This window comes from Scomber scombrus, chromosome 14 (assembly GCF_963691925.1).
Source record: "Scomber scombrus chromosome 14, fScoSco1.1, whole genome shotgun sequence".
Lineage (NCBI taxonomy): Eukaryota > Metazoa > Chordata > Actinopteri > Scombriformes > Scombridae > Scomber > Scomber scombrus.
Window position 1 is genome coordinate 4,289,106 of NC_084983.1, and position 19,564 is coordinate 4,308,669.

At 42.4% G+C, this 19,564-nt stretch overlaps 2 protein-coding genes across 4 annotated transcripts in view; both read right to left on the reverse strand.

Moving 5' to 3' along the window:
• Positions 1-1,275, reverse strand: part of usp25 (ubiquitin specific peptidase 25) — a 29,472-nt gene extending 28,197 nt beyond the window's left edge. For both annotated transcript variants that reach the window (XM_062433147.1, XM_062433148.1), the window contains exon 1: positions 1,045-1,275. In XM_062433147.1, the coding sequence (XP_062289131.1) occupies positions 1,045-1,086 (42 nt within the window). In that variant the 5' untranslated portion in view covers positions 1,087-1,275. The remainder of the gene's footprint in view (positions 1-1,044) is intronic.
• A 12,730-nt stretch (positions 1,276-14,005) lies between these two features.
• nrip1b (nuclear receptor interacting protein 1b) overlaps positions 14,006-19,564 on the reverse strand; it is a 38,594-nt gene continuing 33,035 nt past the window's right edge. For both annotated transcript variants that reach the window (XM_062433144.1, XM_062433145.1), the window contains exon 2: positions 14,006-18,133. In XM_062433144.1, the coding sequence (XP_062289128.1) occupies positions 14,006-17,659 (3,654 nt within the window). In that variant the 5' untranslated portion in view covers positions 17,660-18,133. The remainder of the gene's footprint in view (positions 18,134-19,564) is intronic.

A 19,564-nucleotide genomic window follows, 5' to 3' on the forward strand; every position in this document is an offset into this window, starting at 1 on the left:
TGCCAGATTTGGTTTCAAACAATAGGCCTGTGCTGCAGAGAGAGAGCAAAGCCACTGAATTGTGTGTATGCAGTGTAGTAAACATGACTGGGGTTATGTAACTCTGATGTAAAATACATTTCTTTTCATTAGGACTAGCAGAGCAAATAACCCAACGCTACGTTTTCAGTAAGCAACAGTGTAAGCGGTTATATAACCAACCAGAGCTATGCAATGCTGGGCATGGTGGTCACAAAGTAAATCCCATAACTGGGAACCTAGGCAACGGGCACTTTCGTAAACTGATAGTATGAGCAAAATGAAACCTAATAATCTGCCTCCTCAGTTATGAACCATCACTCACACACTCACACACACACACTTGGCTTTCTATCAGGCTCATCAGTCCCCGCCCAGCACCCAGGCTCAGGCTGTATGTGTCTACCTTCGCCGCTGGCCACGCTTTGTAAACAAACAGATAGTTATGTGATGAGTAACGTTAACCTGGCAGACATTCACACACACACATACAAACACGGGGTTTCTCACTGCTTTACATTATGCATTATTGTTAGTGGTAAAATACAACATGAACTACATTCACTTCAGCTGCCAAACATTACGAAGTTAACGGTACAGACTACCAGTCGCTGTCATTTGGCCTTGTTTATTTCTGTTGACGACACGGTTAGCACACGATGCTAAGCTAACAATACTAATGCAGGGAGTGTCGTCCGCATTAGCGCGTATTATTTTCTATATATCATGAGTCAACGTACATAAGCGACGTGATATTTAACTGAAGTTTGCGTGGTGCGGTTAGCTAACGCTGGCTAACGGTTAGCACAATATTGGATAACGTTAACGTTAGGCCTGGCTTAAATACATTTAACATTTACTAACGGTTATGTACCACCCGCTGGCCCGTTGCCTTCATTTTATCGCAATAGAAGGTTAACCCGACTAAACAACGAGCTACCAGTTTACTCTGCAAGTACTGTGAGAAAGAAAACTGTTAGTTGTGGCTGTTGCAGTTCGGCTACAGCTAGCTTTTGTAAGCTTTACCTTCTGAGAGTGCTGCTGGAGGACATTCTGCTCCACGGTCATGGCCGGTTCACAGAGAAAATGTTGACGAAATAAAATGCAGGAGTAGCAAAAAATGCCGACGAGAATTGATCAACCCAAGCGAATTAAAACACGATGCTACGATGTCCCCTCCTTCAGCAGCGACATCACGGGCGCCATGGCGGAGTGACTAGAGTAGGTCCGCAGCAGCATGAAAACATTGCTGCTCCCTCCCGCCTGAGATCTGGGATCGATTACTCACGTCTCAATGCGAACATTTAAACTTAAGTCACGGATAAAAACTGAAAATAAATAGACAAGACAGAAGGAAAAGAAAGAAAGAAATGGGCGACATATTTTGGACTGATCTGGAGTGTCACCTCACTGAAACTCTCAATTCTGCATACTCTTTAACCTCAAAGATATGTGTTACTATAATTATCACTCATAATAATGCTGCAGAATGTCTGATTCATTCTATCATTTTTTAATGCCAATTTTTTTATTCATGAACAGAAATCCTTAAAAACATCACATAAAATTGCACCTTTCCTCCTAGAACTGAGCTCTTTATTAAAATCAGTCAATAGTAAATAATAAGAAAAAGCAATAAATTAATAAACCACAATTAAACACTATTCCCTGAAACCTCTGACTAAACTATAAATATTTATGAACCCCCACTTAATATATATATAAAATGTTTTTATTTTAATGATGTTTACTATCTTTATATGTAATGTATTATGTCATATTCCTATTTCCTCATATGTGTAACTCATTGATGAACTGTCTATCTAGACTGTATGCATGATGTGGTGTTTACCTGTATGTGTATGTCATTGAAGAAGAAATAGAAAAATAAATAGATAACAATGGTTAAGTGATAGTATTTCATTGTTAAGACAATTATTAAACCAACATGGTCAACTCTATAATGATGTTGATTATTTAACACTGTGGAATACCTGTTTCTCCAAACGATTTCTCAGTTATCTTTGATACTGTATGGTTTCGCTTTTTAAAGGGTTTAAAGGGAAATCGCAACCAGTCTGTACTGATAAATGAAACTGAAACTAAAGCTGGTTGGTTCACATTTCTTGGGAAAGAGTTTGGCCATTGTATTGACTTTAAGTGTTTTGACTAACAAAGATACATCTTTAAAATGCTTCACATGTTTTATTCAGCTAATCATTATTTACAGAAACTCAGGACATTGATGTAAGTTGTACCTTTTGTGGGGAACTCAGAGAAATGCTGGTAGCCTACATTTATTTTTGGTCTTTGGCCCACATACAAAACAACTGTGAAGTAAATGCATAGTTCACTCCTGATCATATCTACAATTACTTTTTATTACTTTTGAAAGACGTATTGTTAAGATTCACTATTCGCAGTTCTCTTTGATTAATTCACTATTTTTTTAATCAGTTATTTTATTCACAATGACACAGTGAATAATCACCTATCAGTCATGTGATTGGTCGCACTGATGGAACATCATTCCTACAATATTGGAGACATGTTAATAGTGAGTAGGGTCAAGCAGCATCTATAGGCTAAATACTGTTGAACCAACAGATGTCTAAAATGTTCAAATCTATTTGAACCTGGATCACCAAACATATTATTATTGGATCAGATTGTGAGTTTACAGTCATGTCTCTGTGTCTTTGATCTCTCTAGATATTTTTAAATCTACAATTATTCATCTTCAGCTGTTTTATCCCATCAGATTAAAGCTGAACACATATATTTAACATGTAATGTAACTGCAGCAGATACACAGTCTGATTCAACTTAATCATCATTAAGACAATGTTTAATCTGGTGTGAAAAAAACCCAAAAGAATTAATGGACAACCCTCTACATCCACTCGATTAAAATGGAGGCTTTGCCTTTTATTTACCTGTTGCCATGGTGAATCGTGGTATCGGAGCTCCATTGATGATGGCTTGCTTCATTCATTACCTCCATGCGAAGTGAACAGAAGTGCTGAAGAGCTGATTGAACTGATCAGCTGTTCTGGAAACCAAAACGCGGCTTGTTTGTGATTGTAGACTCAAGTTGAATACAAGGTGCTGTAAACTTGTTGTTTACTTGTTTTAATAAAACGTCAAAAAAAGAAGCAAAATAATCAATAAGTCATCATATTCATCAATACATCAAGTCTAACTTCAATACAACAGATCCATTCAATTATATATCATATTATATTATGTTATATTATATTATATTATATTATATTATATTATATTATATTATGTTATATTATATTATATTATATTATATTATATTATATTATATTATATTATATTATATTATGTTATATTATGTTATGTTATATTATATTATATTATATTATATTATATTATATTATATTATATTATATTATATTATATTATATTATGAAAACTAATTTGCATGCCTTGTGAGATGAAGATTAACTCAGTAACTCAATGTCATAATAATGGAAATATATACCAAAATGAGTTAAATTGAGTTAAAATGAGTTATTATTAAAGATAAACACAATCATTTGGAGTAGATATGTATTTGAAATTAACTGCAACTGACTCTTGCTTCAGTTCGCATTTATAATTGATAGAATGATTTGATAATCATTTAATAATATCCCTTTTATGAATAAGCGTCTGCTTTCTGGTTGATTTCAGTTTGCTTTCCTTATATTTCACCCATGAAACACTCCGGTAATCGCTTGTTGACCTTGTAAGGATATATTTTGAGCTCCAGCCGCCAGTGAATGAACAAAGACCTTCAACTTGCCACTGGTTGAGACAGGAGTGCAACAAGGTTACTGTTCTTGTAATGAATGTTCACTGAATCTTTCCTCTTTGTATTTTTCTCACATGGTTGCTCCTGGCTACCTTCAGACAACCATGTGAATACATCTTTGTCTCCCCCCCTGACAAATCATTTGTCCTGCTGCCATTGTTTTTTTTTATATAGTTGTGCTAATAATGCCAGATCATATTAAGTGCAGCCCTGTAGCATTTCCCTTTCAGTATACATAAATGAAACACTCCATTGTTACCTCCTGCTCCTTACTATATCTTCAGCTCCTTAAAGGAAAGAGATATCATTTGGCCTCCAGGAGGAGCTAAAACAACAAGCACAGACATGTATTTCATTGTGGAACTTACACCACCACTAATGATGAGCAGACTTAACTTAAATCCATTGATTTAATATGAAATTCTGGAGTAAATGTGCAGATTTAGATGCCGATCACTTCCATAACACCCACAACACCACAAATGATCATTTTAATCTGTTACAAATGAATCAGCAAAAACTTGAAGATTATATTTACAGTGAATCCAATACAAATATCATTCATATGTTAAACATGACAGACCACTATGTGTAGAAGCCCTTTCAATTCATCTAAATGTCATCAGATACTGAATATTATGTGGCACTGGCATTTATTTATACCTAAAAGCAAAGATGTTGCATCTGTAATATTTCATAATGTGTGAACCTTAGAAGCATTAATATGTCCAGGTGCTGTATGTTGTTAACAGTAACATTGTAAGTACGGGACTCATTGGTTTAAACAGCACAGGTTCTGTCATTTATGAAGAAAAGGCACTAAATTCAGTTGTCAAAATTCCTGTCCTAATTATTCGGACAGATAAAATAACACCAGCATTCAAAACACTGGGCATTCAAATCTGTCAGCTGTTATTAATTCAGTGCAAGATGGAAGCGAACAGTCCTCTCATAAACTGGGTCATCCTTTAGATGTTCAGGAATAGCATTGTTGTAATGGTTCTAACCGAAGCAGTCAGCGTGCTTTGTTAACATGAACTGTGTCATCTAACTAGCACATATAAATATTAATGGAAATCATCAGAACTTTATGGTCTTATTGGGGGGAAGGATTTTAACAACAACAACAACAACAACAACAACAACTGGGATTTAAAGAGAGATTTCATCATTCTGAAATTTAAAACAAGAAGAATGGTGATTAAAATGCTGCAGAGTGTGATTCATTTTATATGCACGACATATGTATATTTAAAGTAGACTTCACATTCCTTTGTCATAATCCCAATGCTTCATTCAAATAGCTGTTAAGTATTGTACCTTCTTTCTCCAGCAGATGGCAACATCCTCCTTTAGAGCACCAGCTTGCATAATAACAGACCCACACAGCAGGACCACTAGACAAGGAAATGATTCATGGAAATGATTTCACTTGGTAAATCAAGTAGCATTATGAATCACAAGGTCTGCTACCAATTTTCAGCACTGCAACTTGATCAATATTTTATACTTCTCTATCTGAGGCGAGCTGAAATATTGACTGACCACCAGAGTGTGTGAAGGTTACCTTAAGCAGCCAGAACGCTTCTTAAAACAGCCTTCGTGTCTGAGCAGACATCACACAGTTTGACCTTAAGGCAGGAGGTAGAGCTATCAGTCAGAGAATGTGGGAAGCTGTCAGGAAACCCAATCAGAAAATAAGTTGATGAATCAATTGGCAAAGTCAAACAGTAGCCGCCACAGTCTGAATAGATTCTTGGCTGACAAGCTGATATAAAGAGCTCAGACTTGATTGCCGAAGATCAAAACGGATCCTGAAAGTGAGCCCGAGGGCTGTATGATAATAGCTTCACTCACACCAGGACATCCAGTAAGCCCCTCTGCTCTCTGTCTGATTCACTAGATATGTTCACTATAGGAGTTCTGTTTTGAACGTGCACATTTAATACAAATACATGTGACAGAGAGTAAAATAGCAGCACTTCAATTGTTTAGATTCTGTTTCATGTAATGACAAAGATGAATATCTGCATAGAACTGTATAAACAGAACTGGATACGATGTAGAAATCCTACCTGTTTATTGAATTGTGGCACATATTTGCTTCTGGGTTTTTATTTAGATTCTACGTTCATGCCTACATACTGTATATTCTGATTCAAATCTGAAAGCTGTTAAAATGTCAAATTTATCGGCAGATGTGTAGCTTATGAAGACTTTGATGATCTGGTGCCCCAGGACATAGACTGGCCCCGTGGCTAAAGCTGCCAACAACAGTTTGACAGTCTGGCTCTGCACACTGAATAAAACCGATATAAGTTGTTACTTTATTTTGCTCGCTTGCATGCTTCAGATAGGTAGCGGCTACTCTGGATGTATGAAAAACTGTCAAATAAACAGGTCCAAGTCCTTTCCCCTAATCCACCACCAAAACAAGACCCTTTCCAGACCAACCAGGTGGAGCTGCCTCCATGCACACTCTCTGTGTACACATTATATTGCAACAGTGTTTTGGAAACAATATCTTGAAATGCATCCACAGCCATCTCCTCTATGCTGCCCTCCTGACTCTGTTAGTGCACTTGCCATATTTTTGCTCACAGGGGTTTTAGAGACAAGACCAGACCAGACTCCAAGGCTGCAGACGGATACAGAGCAGTTATTGTGAATAAAGCATTTTTTTTATTATTAACTAAGGGCTTGTGGCAATTGCATGTCTCTGAATTTGGCTGACGAAGCATCATCCAATATCATCCGCCCCGCTCTAGAACAGGCCATTGTGCTAGTCACTATATGAAATTGAGTTGTGATCATTTTTATGAGTGTGGTCTATCACGTAATGGCTTTAGGTCCAAATGAGTTGGCAAAGTCACTATGGAATCTGATATAATTGTGAGGATTTCTTCCTGAAACAGACAGGGCGCAGTCTCCTCCGAGCATATTGAAATTCATTATCTTTCAAGCATTTTTAAAGGTACCATGATAGCAAATGCTTAACTTGTAAATCTCAATACATGTGATCCAGTGATGGTATATTATGTATAAGGTTAGTTTCTATATAGGAAAATAAGATCTAACTCATCAATTAAAAAACATCATTTCTTACTCAGAAGCCACAGAGAAAGTGGCATCGATATATCAATCTTTTTTTTGGTAACATTGCAGGCTTATAGTTTCCCAGCAGGATATTTATCCGTCATAAAACATGGAACCATAAAAACGGATGCCTCATTTGAACGCATTTTTTTCATAGCGCCTGGAACCATATATGAGGCTTCGGTCTTCATATAAGCAAGATAAGCCTCAGTGTGTTTTGCGGTCAGGGGAAATTAAAGTGCCACATAGAGATTTTAGTAGCTGATCCTCATATTTAATAACAAATGCAGACACGGACTTCTATCACAGATGTTATTACGTGATATAGAAAATATGAGCACAACTTACCTGAGAGGCGTCGCAGCTCAGAAAGGTACAGTCAGTAAACAAATATCACTGTATTTTGTTGGAAACAGTCATGGCAGCAATAATACATAGTTCATTTAATTATAAACAACACTGATTGCGTCCTTTCCCTTCAATGTATTTTTTTTTCTCCCTCATATTGCGATATGAGCATTGATTTTATGACAGTATAAAGAATGAAGTAGCCTAGTTAAAGTTGTGGAAGACATCACCACTCCCACCACCCAGTCCCCTTAAGCAATAAACTGCATTTCACTTCTATTATGAATTTTTAAAGCTCATTTTTTTCCCCTTACTACTGCTGTGTTAGTGCCCCAAACCAGAATTTGTCCAGAGGAATTGAAGTACTTTAGCATAAAGAGATGAAGGGTTTAAAAGGGAGAAACATTTCCATGACAACATAGATTACACGCAGTAGATTCTTTGTTTTTGGTATCATGTTCTTCATGTACACACACTAGTGCTGCTGAGTGCAAATGATGCTGAAAGCAATATTCAATATATAATCAATAGTCACTCAGAATGTAGGGTTTAAAAAATTAAAAGCTAAATGCTAACACCAGCATGATAACCTGTTCACAATGATAATGCTGATATGTTTGTGTGCTTATCATATTCGACATACCGTATGATGTAATGTTAGCATGCTGAGTAGCACGTAGCACGGCTGAGACAAATGGAACCATCGTTAGTTTTGCATGTTTTTCCTTCAAATATTGAGTAACAGCAAAGTGTGTCTCTTCCTCATTTCTCACAATTCCACTGTCCTTCTAAATACTGTATCACCCTGTCAAACATTTAACACGGTTAAGTGTTCCTAACATACCCCCTTTTAGATGTAACTAAATCCCTTCTGAATGCCAGATGCAGCTTTATTATTTTTTCTTTATGACTTCACACAGAGTGGAACATCAGAGCACAAACTCAACAGAGTTAAATTTGGCATGCTTCGTCTTAAATGGCCCTTAGCCCCTGCAGCGCAAAGTTCACATCCCAAGCTGGTCTTAGCCAGACTGGTTGACACTGAACTGCCCTTTCTCATTCTACCAGGGATTTTGAGAAATGTTTACTTGGAAAGTTCATGACCTCTCAGATCAACCACAGAGTTATCTTTTTTCTGATGAAACATAGAGGAAATGACTGGGAAATACATTTATTTATTTATTTATTTAACAGAAGGAAAATGCACATTAAACATCAATGTGAATGTACCAGAGTTAGCACATGTTCATCTGTCCTTATTTCAAATTAGTGACCGAATGTCATGCTTCAACAAGAAGACCTACTTTCCTGAAGATTTTAGAGTTAAAAACTGATGAGATGACTGTCACTGTCTCTAGGGTTCAAACTGAGAATGAGTTAAAGTCAGAGTCAGGAAACACTGACCGCAAAGGGGATCTGCTTAAAATCTCGATGAATCAAAACCTCAGAATGTATGAACAAGCACTTCTGTGTCAAGACTACTTCCTCTTCTGAGAGGATCCACAGTGGCAGAAGACATCGGCAGACAGGAGATTGACATTGCTAGCTCTCCCTGGCCAGTTTGTAAAACATTTACCCTTGTGCTTATCTGACATGGTAAATATCATCCATGTTCTTTCAGTGTCAGCCAAGATCCCTCAAGCTGACAGGCTTCTCTGTGGACCACAGGGACTCTCAGTCATCATGAATATTACATTGGGTCTGTTTACATGCTTGCACACGGCCATCAATAAGAAAGCTTTGAAAAATAGCTATCATTAACTTTAGCAACTATTTAAAAAAAACCCGTCAGCTCTTGTACTTTATTTTACAACCAACAGGCTCACTGTTAAAGTAAGCTGCCTTTTCACTTTGACTCATTGTTTCCTCTCATTCTGCAAACTCCCTGCACATCAACTCTATTAGTCATTTATGAGTAATTACCACTTCATGGATGTTGACCTACAAGAGGGACATGGGAAGCAGCAAGGGTCAAGAGGCTATCGGGCATGACTGCAGAAGAAAGGGGCTTAAGCCACACCGCCGCTTGTCATATTTACATGTATCTTTAGAAGAATAGCCTTGTGATTATAATGCCGGAGAAGGAGGAAGGTGGGTGGTGCTGGTGGCGTGTTGTGTGAAGAAAGGGGGAGAGGTGGAGGTGGAGGTGGAGGAGAAGGGATGAGTGTGTGTGTGTGTGGGGGGGGGGGGGGGGGGGTTTGCCACAGCTGCAGGCCAACAGTTGATCCTGTCCCGGGAAACAGGATCAGCCAGGTCAGGGCAGGGAAGGGGGGCAAAAGGTCATGACCCAGGGGGTTGAGGAACAGACTTCACAAAGAGGTACATCTTCAAAAGCGAAGGCCCCATCGGGGGAACCGGTATAAGGTTGGGAAAATAAACCAGTTTGACCTCCTTTCTCAGTGCAGGAGTTTCCCCAGGTGTTTGCTTTAACCTCTTTATTGTTGTCTGACTTGAGGCGCTGCTCTCATGTATTTTACACTCTTCCAGGCGCTGCAGCAGCCAACAGTACTTAAAGGAAGCGTACAAACTGGTGTCTTTTAAGAAGAAAGTCTGCTATTTTAACATTTTATTGATATATTTTGCCTTTATGCACTCTAAATGGAATCATGCAACCTATATAATGCTTATTTCATCATATGTGTGTGTTCATGTGCTTGTCTTTCTATCTTTGTGAGGACCAATTACTTTAAAGCGTCATAGTGAGGACATATCTGCATAGTCTGCATTTGTCACTACTTCAAAGGGATGTTTAAGGGTTGAGACTTGGTTTAAGGAGGAGATTAGAATTAGGCTAAGGTTAGAGGGCTAGAGACACATTATATAGATCACGGTCCTCACAACTACAGAAAGACAAGTGTGTGTGTGTGTGTGTGTGTGTTTACATAACATGTGAGGTCAAACCATGTGCTCAAAGTTCAAACACTTGTAGGAGAAGAGAGTGATTGAACATCTGTGAGCATATTTATCACACCAATCACCATGACAACTAGTGACAAGTGTTAGCTCTGTATGGGCTCCATGTGAATAAACAAAGCACCTAAAAGTATCTCGCTCACAGATTTACATAGCACGCACAAGAGTCGGTGGTGTTTTAAACAGTTCATGTGTTCCCATGTAGATAAACCCTCGACTGAGTAAGTTAAGTACCGTCATTAAGTTGTTTGTCAGAGAATAAGCATCTGTATCGCCAGGAAATAGTTTTTTGGAGGTCTCATAACTATGAAATGCCTGTTGTGTGACTTCCGAGTCCTTGGCCTCTATTTGAGTCACTGGTGGTCTGGTGTGCAGCACTCACATCCTTTTGGCCTCATGCTGAGGTCAGGAAATCAAAGAGAGAATCCACACAGACAAACAGCCGATTGTCAAGTTTTACACCTTGACCTCAGCTTAAACTTGTGACTCCTTCCTTTATGTTTGCTGCTGCTTCAGCAATCAGAGGAAATCAAGAGGTTACTGGCGGTTCAGCCTTGATAAGAATCTTGAAATGGAGAAGTTCACAGAGGGGAAAGGTTGCCGAGAGTTTAAAGAGAGTGCAGTCAGTCATGGGGAGGATTAAATAAAAGGGAAGTCGGGGCTGAGGAACTGCGCCGCGATTTCAAAAGTGCACTGCAGACAAAAAGCCGTCTGTTTGCTCACTGGACTTCATATTTAAACCCAGTGCAAGGGAAGTTTAGCTTGAACTCGTCTTCACCTTTAGGAAGTCTCACGCTACAGGCTGCTTTTTTTTTTTTTCCAAGGCAAGAAAAATGATTACAAAATGGTCACAAAACTTTAGAATTTAAACTGTCTATAGACTTTATATTGAAATCTATTTTGGGCTCTAAATCAAAGATATATGTTCCATTTTCTAAGGCACATCCTTCAGGCGTTCAGTGTACATCTGGTGACCTCCATGTGTCCTCCCTCTTTTCAGTCTTTCCTGCCTTTGTTAAGATTCAACACTGTACGGAGAGGCAGCCAACTCAGAAGCAGAAGTTTTTGGGCAAATACAGGACATCCTCTCACTCTACTTTAATAAATATCAGAGTCTTTGAGTACACAAAGTGCTGCTTGACTTTGATGTCCCTTTGGATAATAATAATCTTTATTGTAGAGGTGCAAGTGTAATATTGGGATGTATGGTTCCAGTTTCCCTGTTGGTTCCTTTGGTTTATATTAATAGGATTTGTAAGAGTGACTGATCATGCTCATAAAATGTAATGATAGTTTGTACTGTACATGAACACTGGACAAGAAAATGTATTTGAATATTGTTTAGAGTAATTTAGAGGAATGTAAATGTGTTTTATGGTAGTATCTAAAAGAGTATTACCATAATATCTAACATACTCAAGACACATTACTGATTTGTGGTTTACACCGTCAAATGTAAACCAGACCTGTGAACTGCAAACTAGAAAAAGAGGAACACATTCATACTAGGTCATGCATTTTAGTACTTTATTTTTGAGATATCAGTGCAAATGAACACCAAAAAATGAAAACATAAAAAATGAAATTATGTTTCAGGTCTTCACATGAAAAAATGAAACATCTTTTTTTTTTTTTTGAATATTTGCTGCTACAAATGTATTTAGATGCACAATGCAGATCTATGATTGTACGTCAATCCCCCACTATAGCCCCCGAGCTCTTTCACAGAGCCTTGTTAACCAGTAACAGAAAAAGAAAAAAAAAAATCACAAAAATATTCAATGCACGTTTATTTTTCACACATTTTCATCAACTTGCTTGACAGTCTGTGGTTATTTAAGGACTGTTCATATTCTAAACGGACCTCTCTCTGTGATAAAAAAAGACCTATTTTAAGACTTGACATTTTCCCCCATCACCAGTAGGGATACACAGGTAGTTCCCATGCGTCTGCATGCAACAGGCAGCAGTGAGGAGAGTCAGACATTATTACACAACACAGCGCAGGATAGATTATCATTTACCACATAGAGACACATGCAAAGAACAAACCAACCAAAAAAAGATGGGCATAGCATCCTCTGCCTTTGTATGTACACTTGTACGCATATAATTCATATTTACATATCAGGGCATTAAAAACTAGGGTAATATCTTTTCTTAAACATTACAAAATAGTCATCTTTCATACTGAAAGTACTATTTACACAAATATATTTAACCATTGTGAAAATGTATTAATAATCGAAGAGACGTACTTCATAGGTATATGTATTAAAAAGATCACAAGACTAAATGGATAAAGCAGTGTGTTGAAATTAAAAGAAGGAGCTAGATAGCAGATATCCCTCAAGACACCAAAATGTCTTGGTGATTATTGGGGGGCAGGTACACCTATCCAGCTGCTTTGAAAACAAAGATGTACCTGTGGTCTTCTCTTTATTATCATGCAATTCTTTTGACATTTTATGAAGTAAGAGACTGCCACGAAAAAGAAAAAAAAGATGTCCATAAACCACAACAGTTAAGAAAAGATGAAAACAAAACCACAAACTGTCAAATTCTCAACGGATAACAATACTGACATTTTTTATTACATGCCGTTAAATTATTCTGAAAAAGGACACAGAGGACTCAGCTTCGATAGTGCAAACTCCGGGCACTCCTTTATATGAAATGAAGAGAGAGAGAGAGAGAGAGAGAGAGAGAGAAAAAAAAGCCGTGTGCTTCACACTCTTTTGTGCGCATGAGGGAAAGTGGTGCGGCTTTAACCAGGGTGCTGAGATAAGTTTCACAGACACTGCAGCCTTTTAACTGTTGCTCTAGAAACCTGTTTACACACAGTTGCTCAACTGTAAGCGCCACACACGCTCTGTTGACCCATCTGCTCAAAACTGCACAATCTGCAAACACATTACCCTGAATTTGCACTGTCGAATATTGGCCTTGCAAGTTCAATTCAAATAAAAGCAATAAAAAAAAAAAAAATACAATGAGTTGTGACCATTCAAACCTCTGTTGATATATTCTCACTCCACCGGTAATTACATTATACCACACCGTGAATCTTGAGGAAAAGCAAGACAAAGTATTCATCATGGTAAGAATCCTCACTGAAGCTATTGCATTGTGTGAATATTGTTTTCAAGGTCCTCCTTTTTGAATTAGTGTATTGTGTGTTATTGTTGCAATAGACCGCCGTGAACTCCCCCAGAATGACTTTATTTGGAATCTTATTTAAAATTGATGGGACTCTGTCTGTCTGAAAATGTTCTGATGGATATAAAAAAATAAATAAATAAATGTCCACTGGAACTGAGTGCTAACATTTTTGGAGTCATCAATAATAAATGTGGCTTGAAATGTTCTTTCTGAATGTTTCATGGCCAACAACAAAGAGGACGGTGGAAAAGTGATATGTTAGAATTCCGATACAAATAATAACAATAACATGACCAGATTGTAAAAAGGAGGACTTTGTAATTGACAGAATGAAATGTGTGCTGCATGATTATCGCCGATGGGAGAAGTTAACATTGTGACGTTTGTGTCTGGGTTTTTTTTGGCTGTGTCAATTGGACATTTTGCTTAGATAGACCTGTGTTGTACCATTCCATGAACAAGCTACTTAAAATTGAGAAAGCAATGCATTTGAATTTGAACTTCATTTTTCTTCATTTCTGCATTCTTTGTTATTTGTCTCTTCAAACCAATTTGGCAAGTCATTAAAAAAACAAAAACAAAACAGAAAAAAAAGAGTCAATGAATTCTTTTCCACTTTGTATTTTTCTGTAGTTGATACAACTTCTAGTCAGATGATTGGCTCAGCCCTTGGCTCTCGTGGCTGTGCTTGTCGTTGTGGGGAGGTGACTGTGGTGTGGAGCTCAGACTGTGTTCATAGGCATGCATGTCACTGATTGGCTCTTCTTTTACTCTGACCACAGACTGGGTTCCCTCCGCCTGATCCCTCACATCCTTCCTCAGCTGAATGCTGCCCTTCTGCAACATGTAATAAAGGATGGGGTTAGAACGTGACAGCCGTGGAGAGTCTGGGTTTGAGTCACAACCCTCCTCCTCGTTCTCATGACTACTCCATCGCACAGGGCTCTCTGGCTCCTGTTTGACTAAAGTAGGCGGGTCTCGTTTTTGGGCCACTGGCCACGGAGATGGATGACGGCCCCAGTGGGTGCCGATAGGGCTGTTACTCGCAGGGGGGGTGGGCAGTGGTCTGAGATTACTCGGAAGCCCTGAGTTGAGGGAACCATGAGGGTGCCAGCTGGGCAGGTGAAGGAAGCTGTGATTATGGGCAGGCTGACTGAGAATGCTGCCGTTGGCTTTACCATTGGCCTGTAGGACGGAAGGGCTGGGTGCCCCACGGGGCTGCTGGGACAACTCCTTCAGGCAGTTGTCAGAGAGCAGCAGCTGTTTGAGCACATTGAAGCCCCGACTCTCTCGGGTGAAGGTTTCACTGGGTGGGCTCCTGGGAGGAGCCTCCTCCTCTTTCAGACTCCTCTGCTGCTCAGGCTCTTCCTGAACAGCAGAAGAGGAAAAAATGTTTGTGTCCCCACTGTCCAATGCTCTTGGAGAGCTGGTATTATTCATATTATCAGTCCGATCAGAACAGAGGCGCCTCTTCTTAGGACTGGGGCTTGGATATTCCCTCTGTTCCTCTTTCACCTGTCTGGGCTGTGACCCAGACTGAACAACAGAGCTGGTATAGTAGGTAGCAGTCTGTTGTTTAAGCAGCTGGCTTAGAAGGCCATATTTTGCTATGACCTCTGTAGGCCGTGGTTCTGTTTTTAAGTCCTGCTGAGAATCTGAGAGGGGGCTGCTCTTCTCATAGCTGCTCGGTCTTTTTCTGCCACTAAAGTCCTTATACACCGCAGAGGACGGCCCCACCTCCTCCATGAGCTCCGTTTTGACCTTTACATCCAAAGCAGGCCCATTGGAGCTGTCACAGATGATGGAGGTGCCAGGGCTCTTTTCATAGCACCCCCCTGCCACCTCCACACTCCTCCTGCCACTCCCACCAGACCTATCTTTGCGGCTCGCAGTAGCAGTGGTCGAGCCCGTTCCTAGAAGGAGCTGAAGAACGGTGCGCCTCTCTAGAAGGTTTTCAATCTGTGAGGAAGGAGGAGAAGCTTCCTTCCGACTGAAAGGCGTGCCGCTGCCTGAGGGCCCGTCGGAAAGTGGAGTGGTGGTGGTCCTGTGGACTGGAGCGTTGAGCCTTTCCAACAGGGCGAGAGGCCTGCTGGTGTCGAGCTCCGGGCCCAGCCCTTTGGTGGGGGGGATGGGCGGGGAGGAAGAAGCTGTGCCACACTGAGCCAGATTCTGTAACAGTTTACTGGCACTGAAGGCAGACTCTGTAGCCTTCTCAGCAGGGAAGGTTTTAGACTTACACAAATCCAAAGGGCTGGACTGGACATGAGGGGAGGGGTAGGAGTATGGGGACAGTGCACCACTAGGGTCATGGTTAACTGTGTAGAGGGGCTGAGCTGGGGTTACTGGTCTATCTATGGGGCTTTTTGTCCTGGTCTCTTCCCAGGGCACTAGTCCTTTTGGTTGGCCTTGAGACATGGTGGCCATAGTTATATCAACTGGTGATTCTTGGTTACCTATGTTTTTATTAGCCATCTCATTATTTCTGCGCTCGAGAAGAAGCTGCATAAGCGTGACCTTAGAGTGGGATTTGAGGTCTGGACTCATTTCAGGCTCTTTGTTCTTGGACACCTTTGATCCTGATGGCTCTGGCTTCCACTTGTTTATTAAAGATTCTGTTAGTTTGTCCAGGGAGGAGGTAGAGATAGAGGAGGAGGAGGATGAGGAGGAGGATGAAGAAATAGCAGTGGAGACAGAGGAGACAACCGTAGAGGACGGTGAAAAGGCTGTAGTGGAGGGTGGAGCAGAAGCTTGAGGAGAGAATGCAATTGCGGTGGAGGAAAAGACTGTGGTGGAAGAAGAGAGGGGAGGGGAAGAGAAGGAGGCAGAGGAGAAAGAGGAAGAAAGGGTTGTACGTTTGGGCCCTGTGTCTTGTGTGTTGGCCCTGTTTCTCATGGAGAGGTCGATGGGAGAGCAACTCGAGTAGGAGCTCTCTGCGTCGCTGCTGTCCTTGGTCAGGCTCCTCTCCTGGATGGAGCACTCGCTGTCTGACGTGACGGAAGAAGAACCGCTCTGTGGCATTAAACCGCAGCTGTCCTCCAGGTGCCCGTTCTTGGTCAGCTGCTTCTGGTTGTTGTGGTTGTTGAGTAGCAGCAGCAGCAAGCTACTGCACGTCTGGGGCGGGCGAGTCGGGCGTGAGTCAAAGCCTCGCTTCTCCCTTGGCGGTTGGATGTGAGTGTGGCTTGGAGCATGTGGGGGAGTGGGTGGGGAGCTTTGGCTGTGGCCACGCAGCAAAGAGGGGCTCTGCGGACTGGACAGGGGTGTTCGAGGGAGTGTCGTTGTTATCGTGGTTGTCGCCATCATTCCGTTTTGGGTTGTTAAGGAGCTTAGTGTGTCTGGGGCTCCGGGCAGAGTCCCCCCCACGCTAGGTGGCCTTTTGTCCGGGCCGTGCGTCTGGTTGGCCATGGCGGCTAGTCTTTCGCTGGCAGATCTCCCTGAGAGCTGGGCTTTGAGCGCGTGCTCTCTGGAGTACTGCTGAAGGTGGGCTTCGCTGGACAGCAGCAAGGCCAGTTGACTGCAGGCCACGCTGGGCTTGGGTGAAGGTGCTGGACTAGAACGGATTTTCACCATGTTGGCCACGGCCTTCAGACGCTCTGCGCAGGACACAGAGTCAGCAGTCGCAGGAGCGGAGGGCGGCGTGGCGCTGTGTGCTGATCGAGGCGATTCTGGGGGTCTGTCCTGACTGTGTCCCCGTCGACTGTAGGGCGTGTTGCTGTGATTCTGAAGCTTGCTCTTCCTCATCAGGCCCTTCAAGCGGCTCGAGGCTGTCCCGTACACAGGAAGCGGATCTTTGTCTGCGGGTGGCGCCTTGGATGGAGAGGAACACTCACTTGGGGGCTTATTAGAGTGCTGAGACATCGCCACGCTCTGAAGGCGCGAACTGAATGACTGAAGCAGCGAAGCCAACAGGGTGCTCTCCCCGGCATGAGGAGATCCTTCCAGGGACCCGTTTTGCAGACCTCCTCCTTGGCCATTCAGCTCCATCGGGGGTGAACTCATCCGCTGGTTCCCTGGATCATTCCAGGCCCCAGAGCGCAGCAGGCGGGCCTTCTTTAGGTGCTGCGAAGCACCTAGAGTGGGCCCATTGGTTCCAGCCTTGGGAGCTGTTGGGCCATGACTGGGCAGTTGGAAGGGCCCGCCCACCTTGTCAGCCTGCTCTTGGTTGCTGTGGGCAGCCTCAGACCTCCCGCTTGCCGTGGCCCCAGGCCCGGCCACCACTGGATGCATCAGTAAACCTTCCAGATAAGTTAGAACAGCTGAATCCTTGTGTGTCTCAGGGCCAGGCTCCTCCCCATGAGTCATGTTCAATACTAGGATCCACTCGTATGGTTCAGCACTGCTACAGGGGAAAAAAATGTCCACTAGGTCATCTGGTTGACAGTGGCATGTACTTCCTAAACACAAAAAAGAGGGCAGGCAGTTGCACAGAGTGAGTCTGCAGGAGGTGGGGGGGCTGAAGGATGCACTGCCTCGATGCGATCCCTCTCTGTAGCGGGCACAGTCAGCACTACGGCGAGGCAGCAGCCATAGTTGGAGCCAATCTGGGGCAGGTGGGCCTCCCAGGCATTATTGTATGCCTTTAAACACTGTAGGATCCCAGAAGGCCCGGCTCGAGGCTTATGTGAGAAGCAAGTGAGGAGTCAGCGGGATTTCACCACAAAGATGTTGACACATTCCGTGGCTGTGGATGTTTGGGATGTCTGTCCTACGGCCTGGCTGTGGTTCTTGTCGGTGGCGCCTTTCAGCTTTGCAGATCTCACACGGACGGGAGGGGACCTATGGGAGCGAGAGAGAAAAGGAGGGAGAGAGAGAGAGAGAGAGAGAGAGAGAGAGAGAGAGAGAGAGAGAGAGAGAGGGAGAGGGAGAGAGAGAGAGAGAGAGAGAGAGAGAGAGAGAGAGAAGGTTGGGTGAGGAGAAAGAAAAGAGAGAGAGAGGGGGAAAAAAAGGAGAAACTGTGAGAAGCAGGGATTTGCACGGCACTATATCACATTCATTTCACCACCTTGTCTGCCATCTCTGTTACTTAGCAACATTTCAGATTGACTGCACATGGCTCCTTCTCCTCTCTCTCTCTCCCTCTCTCTCTCTGTACACTCTCCCCTCGCAGCCACCGAACAGACGACAAATGTAGATTAGGTCTGATTGGATCCAAATTGAAAATTCAAGCCCACTACCTTGAAAACATTCAGGTCTTGAGCCGTAAGCCCCTCACAGCGATGTCTTTCAAAAGTGAAGGGCCTTGTGAGAGCTGTGAATAATTTCTTATGCAGCTTGTCATTTCAGTGGATTATCCCTCCACCCCCCCCCTCTCTCCCCTCTTCCTACCACCATCACCACCACCACCTCCTGCTCCTTATATGCACTCGAGCGGCATCTCACACAACGCAAACCCTCGGTCTACACAAAAGCGAGAACCACCCACCCACTCAACCGCTCACCCACACGCACACAGGCGAGCATTTAAGCATTAATGCCTAGGCACAAGCATGAATACGTGGATGAGGATGTACATACGTGTGCATGCATATTCTTAAATGTATACAGAATGAGTGAGAATCATTCTGATGGCGTTATCTTTATCAACACCTGGCCAACAAGAAGCCTTCATCAAGCTTATCTGTCTAGAGCTTGAATTGGTTTTAAATGAAAAGACAATAGCAACACATGGAATTATTTGATGTTTACAGGTACAGTACAAAGGCAGTGGAGAATCACAGCACAGGATATAGCTAACAGACATGCTGTACTCCACTGTCAAATGTGTGTGTGTTTTTTTTTTTGTGTGTATTGGGGGCTGGGGGGTGGCGTAAGGATCAGGTGCACCTGTCACACCGCACCACTGTCAGGAGGGCAGAGCCGGTGACACCGAGGTGAGCATTGTGCCAGTTGCCATGACAGTGTCAGTGGCGCTGCCCTGGGAGACCTCTGCTCTGAACCCTGTCAGCGTGGTTTCCGTGGCTACAGGACACCTCCGACAGTCCTGGCCGCATCCCATAAAGGTTAATTAATACAGAGTTTCCACCTCTCGCCTCAGCTGCCGTCCGTGTCCTTTCCCCCCGTCGCTGTCCTCACCTTTGGCGTCCGCCGAGTGGACCGACATAGCGGGGTTACACAACAGGACGGCAGCGCTTGATTATGACGAAAAGGCCACGGCGACCCACGCTGCCACCAGCCTAAATACTTCACAGAGAGTAGCGGCGAGGGCCA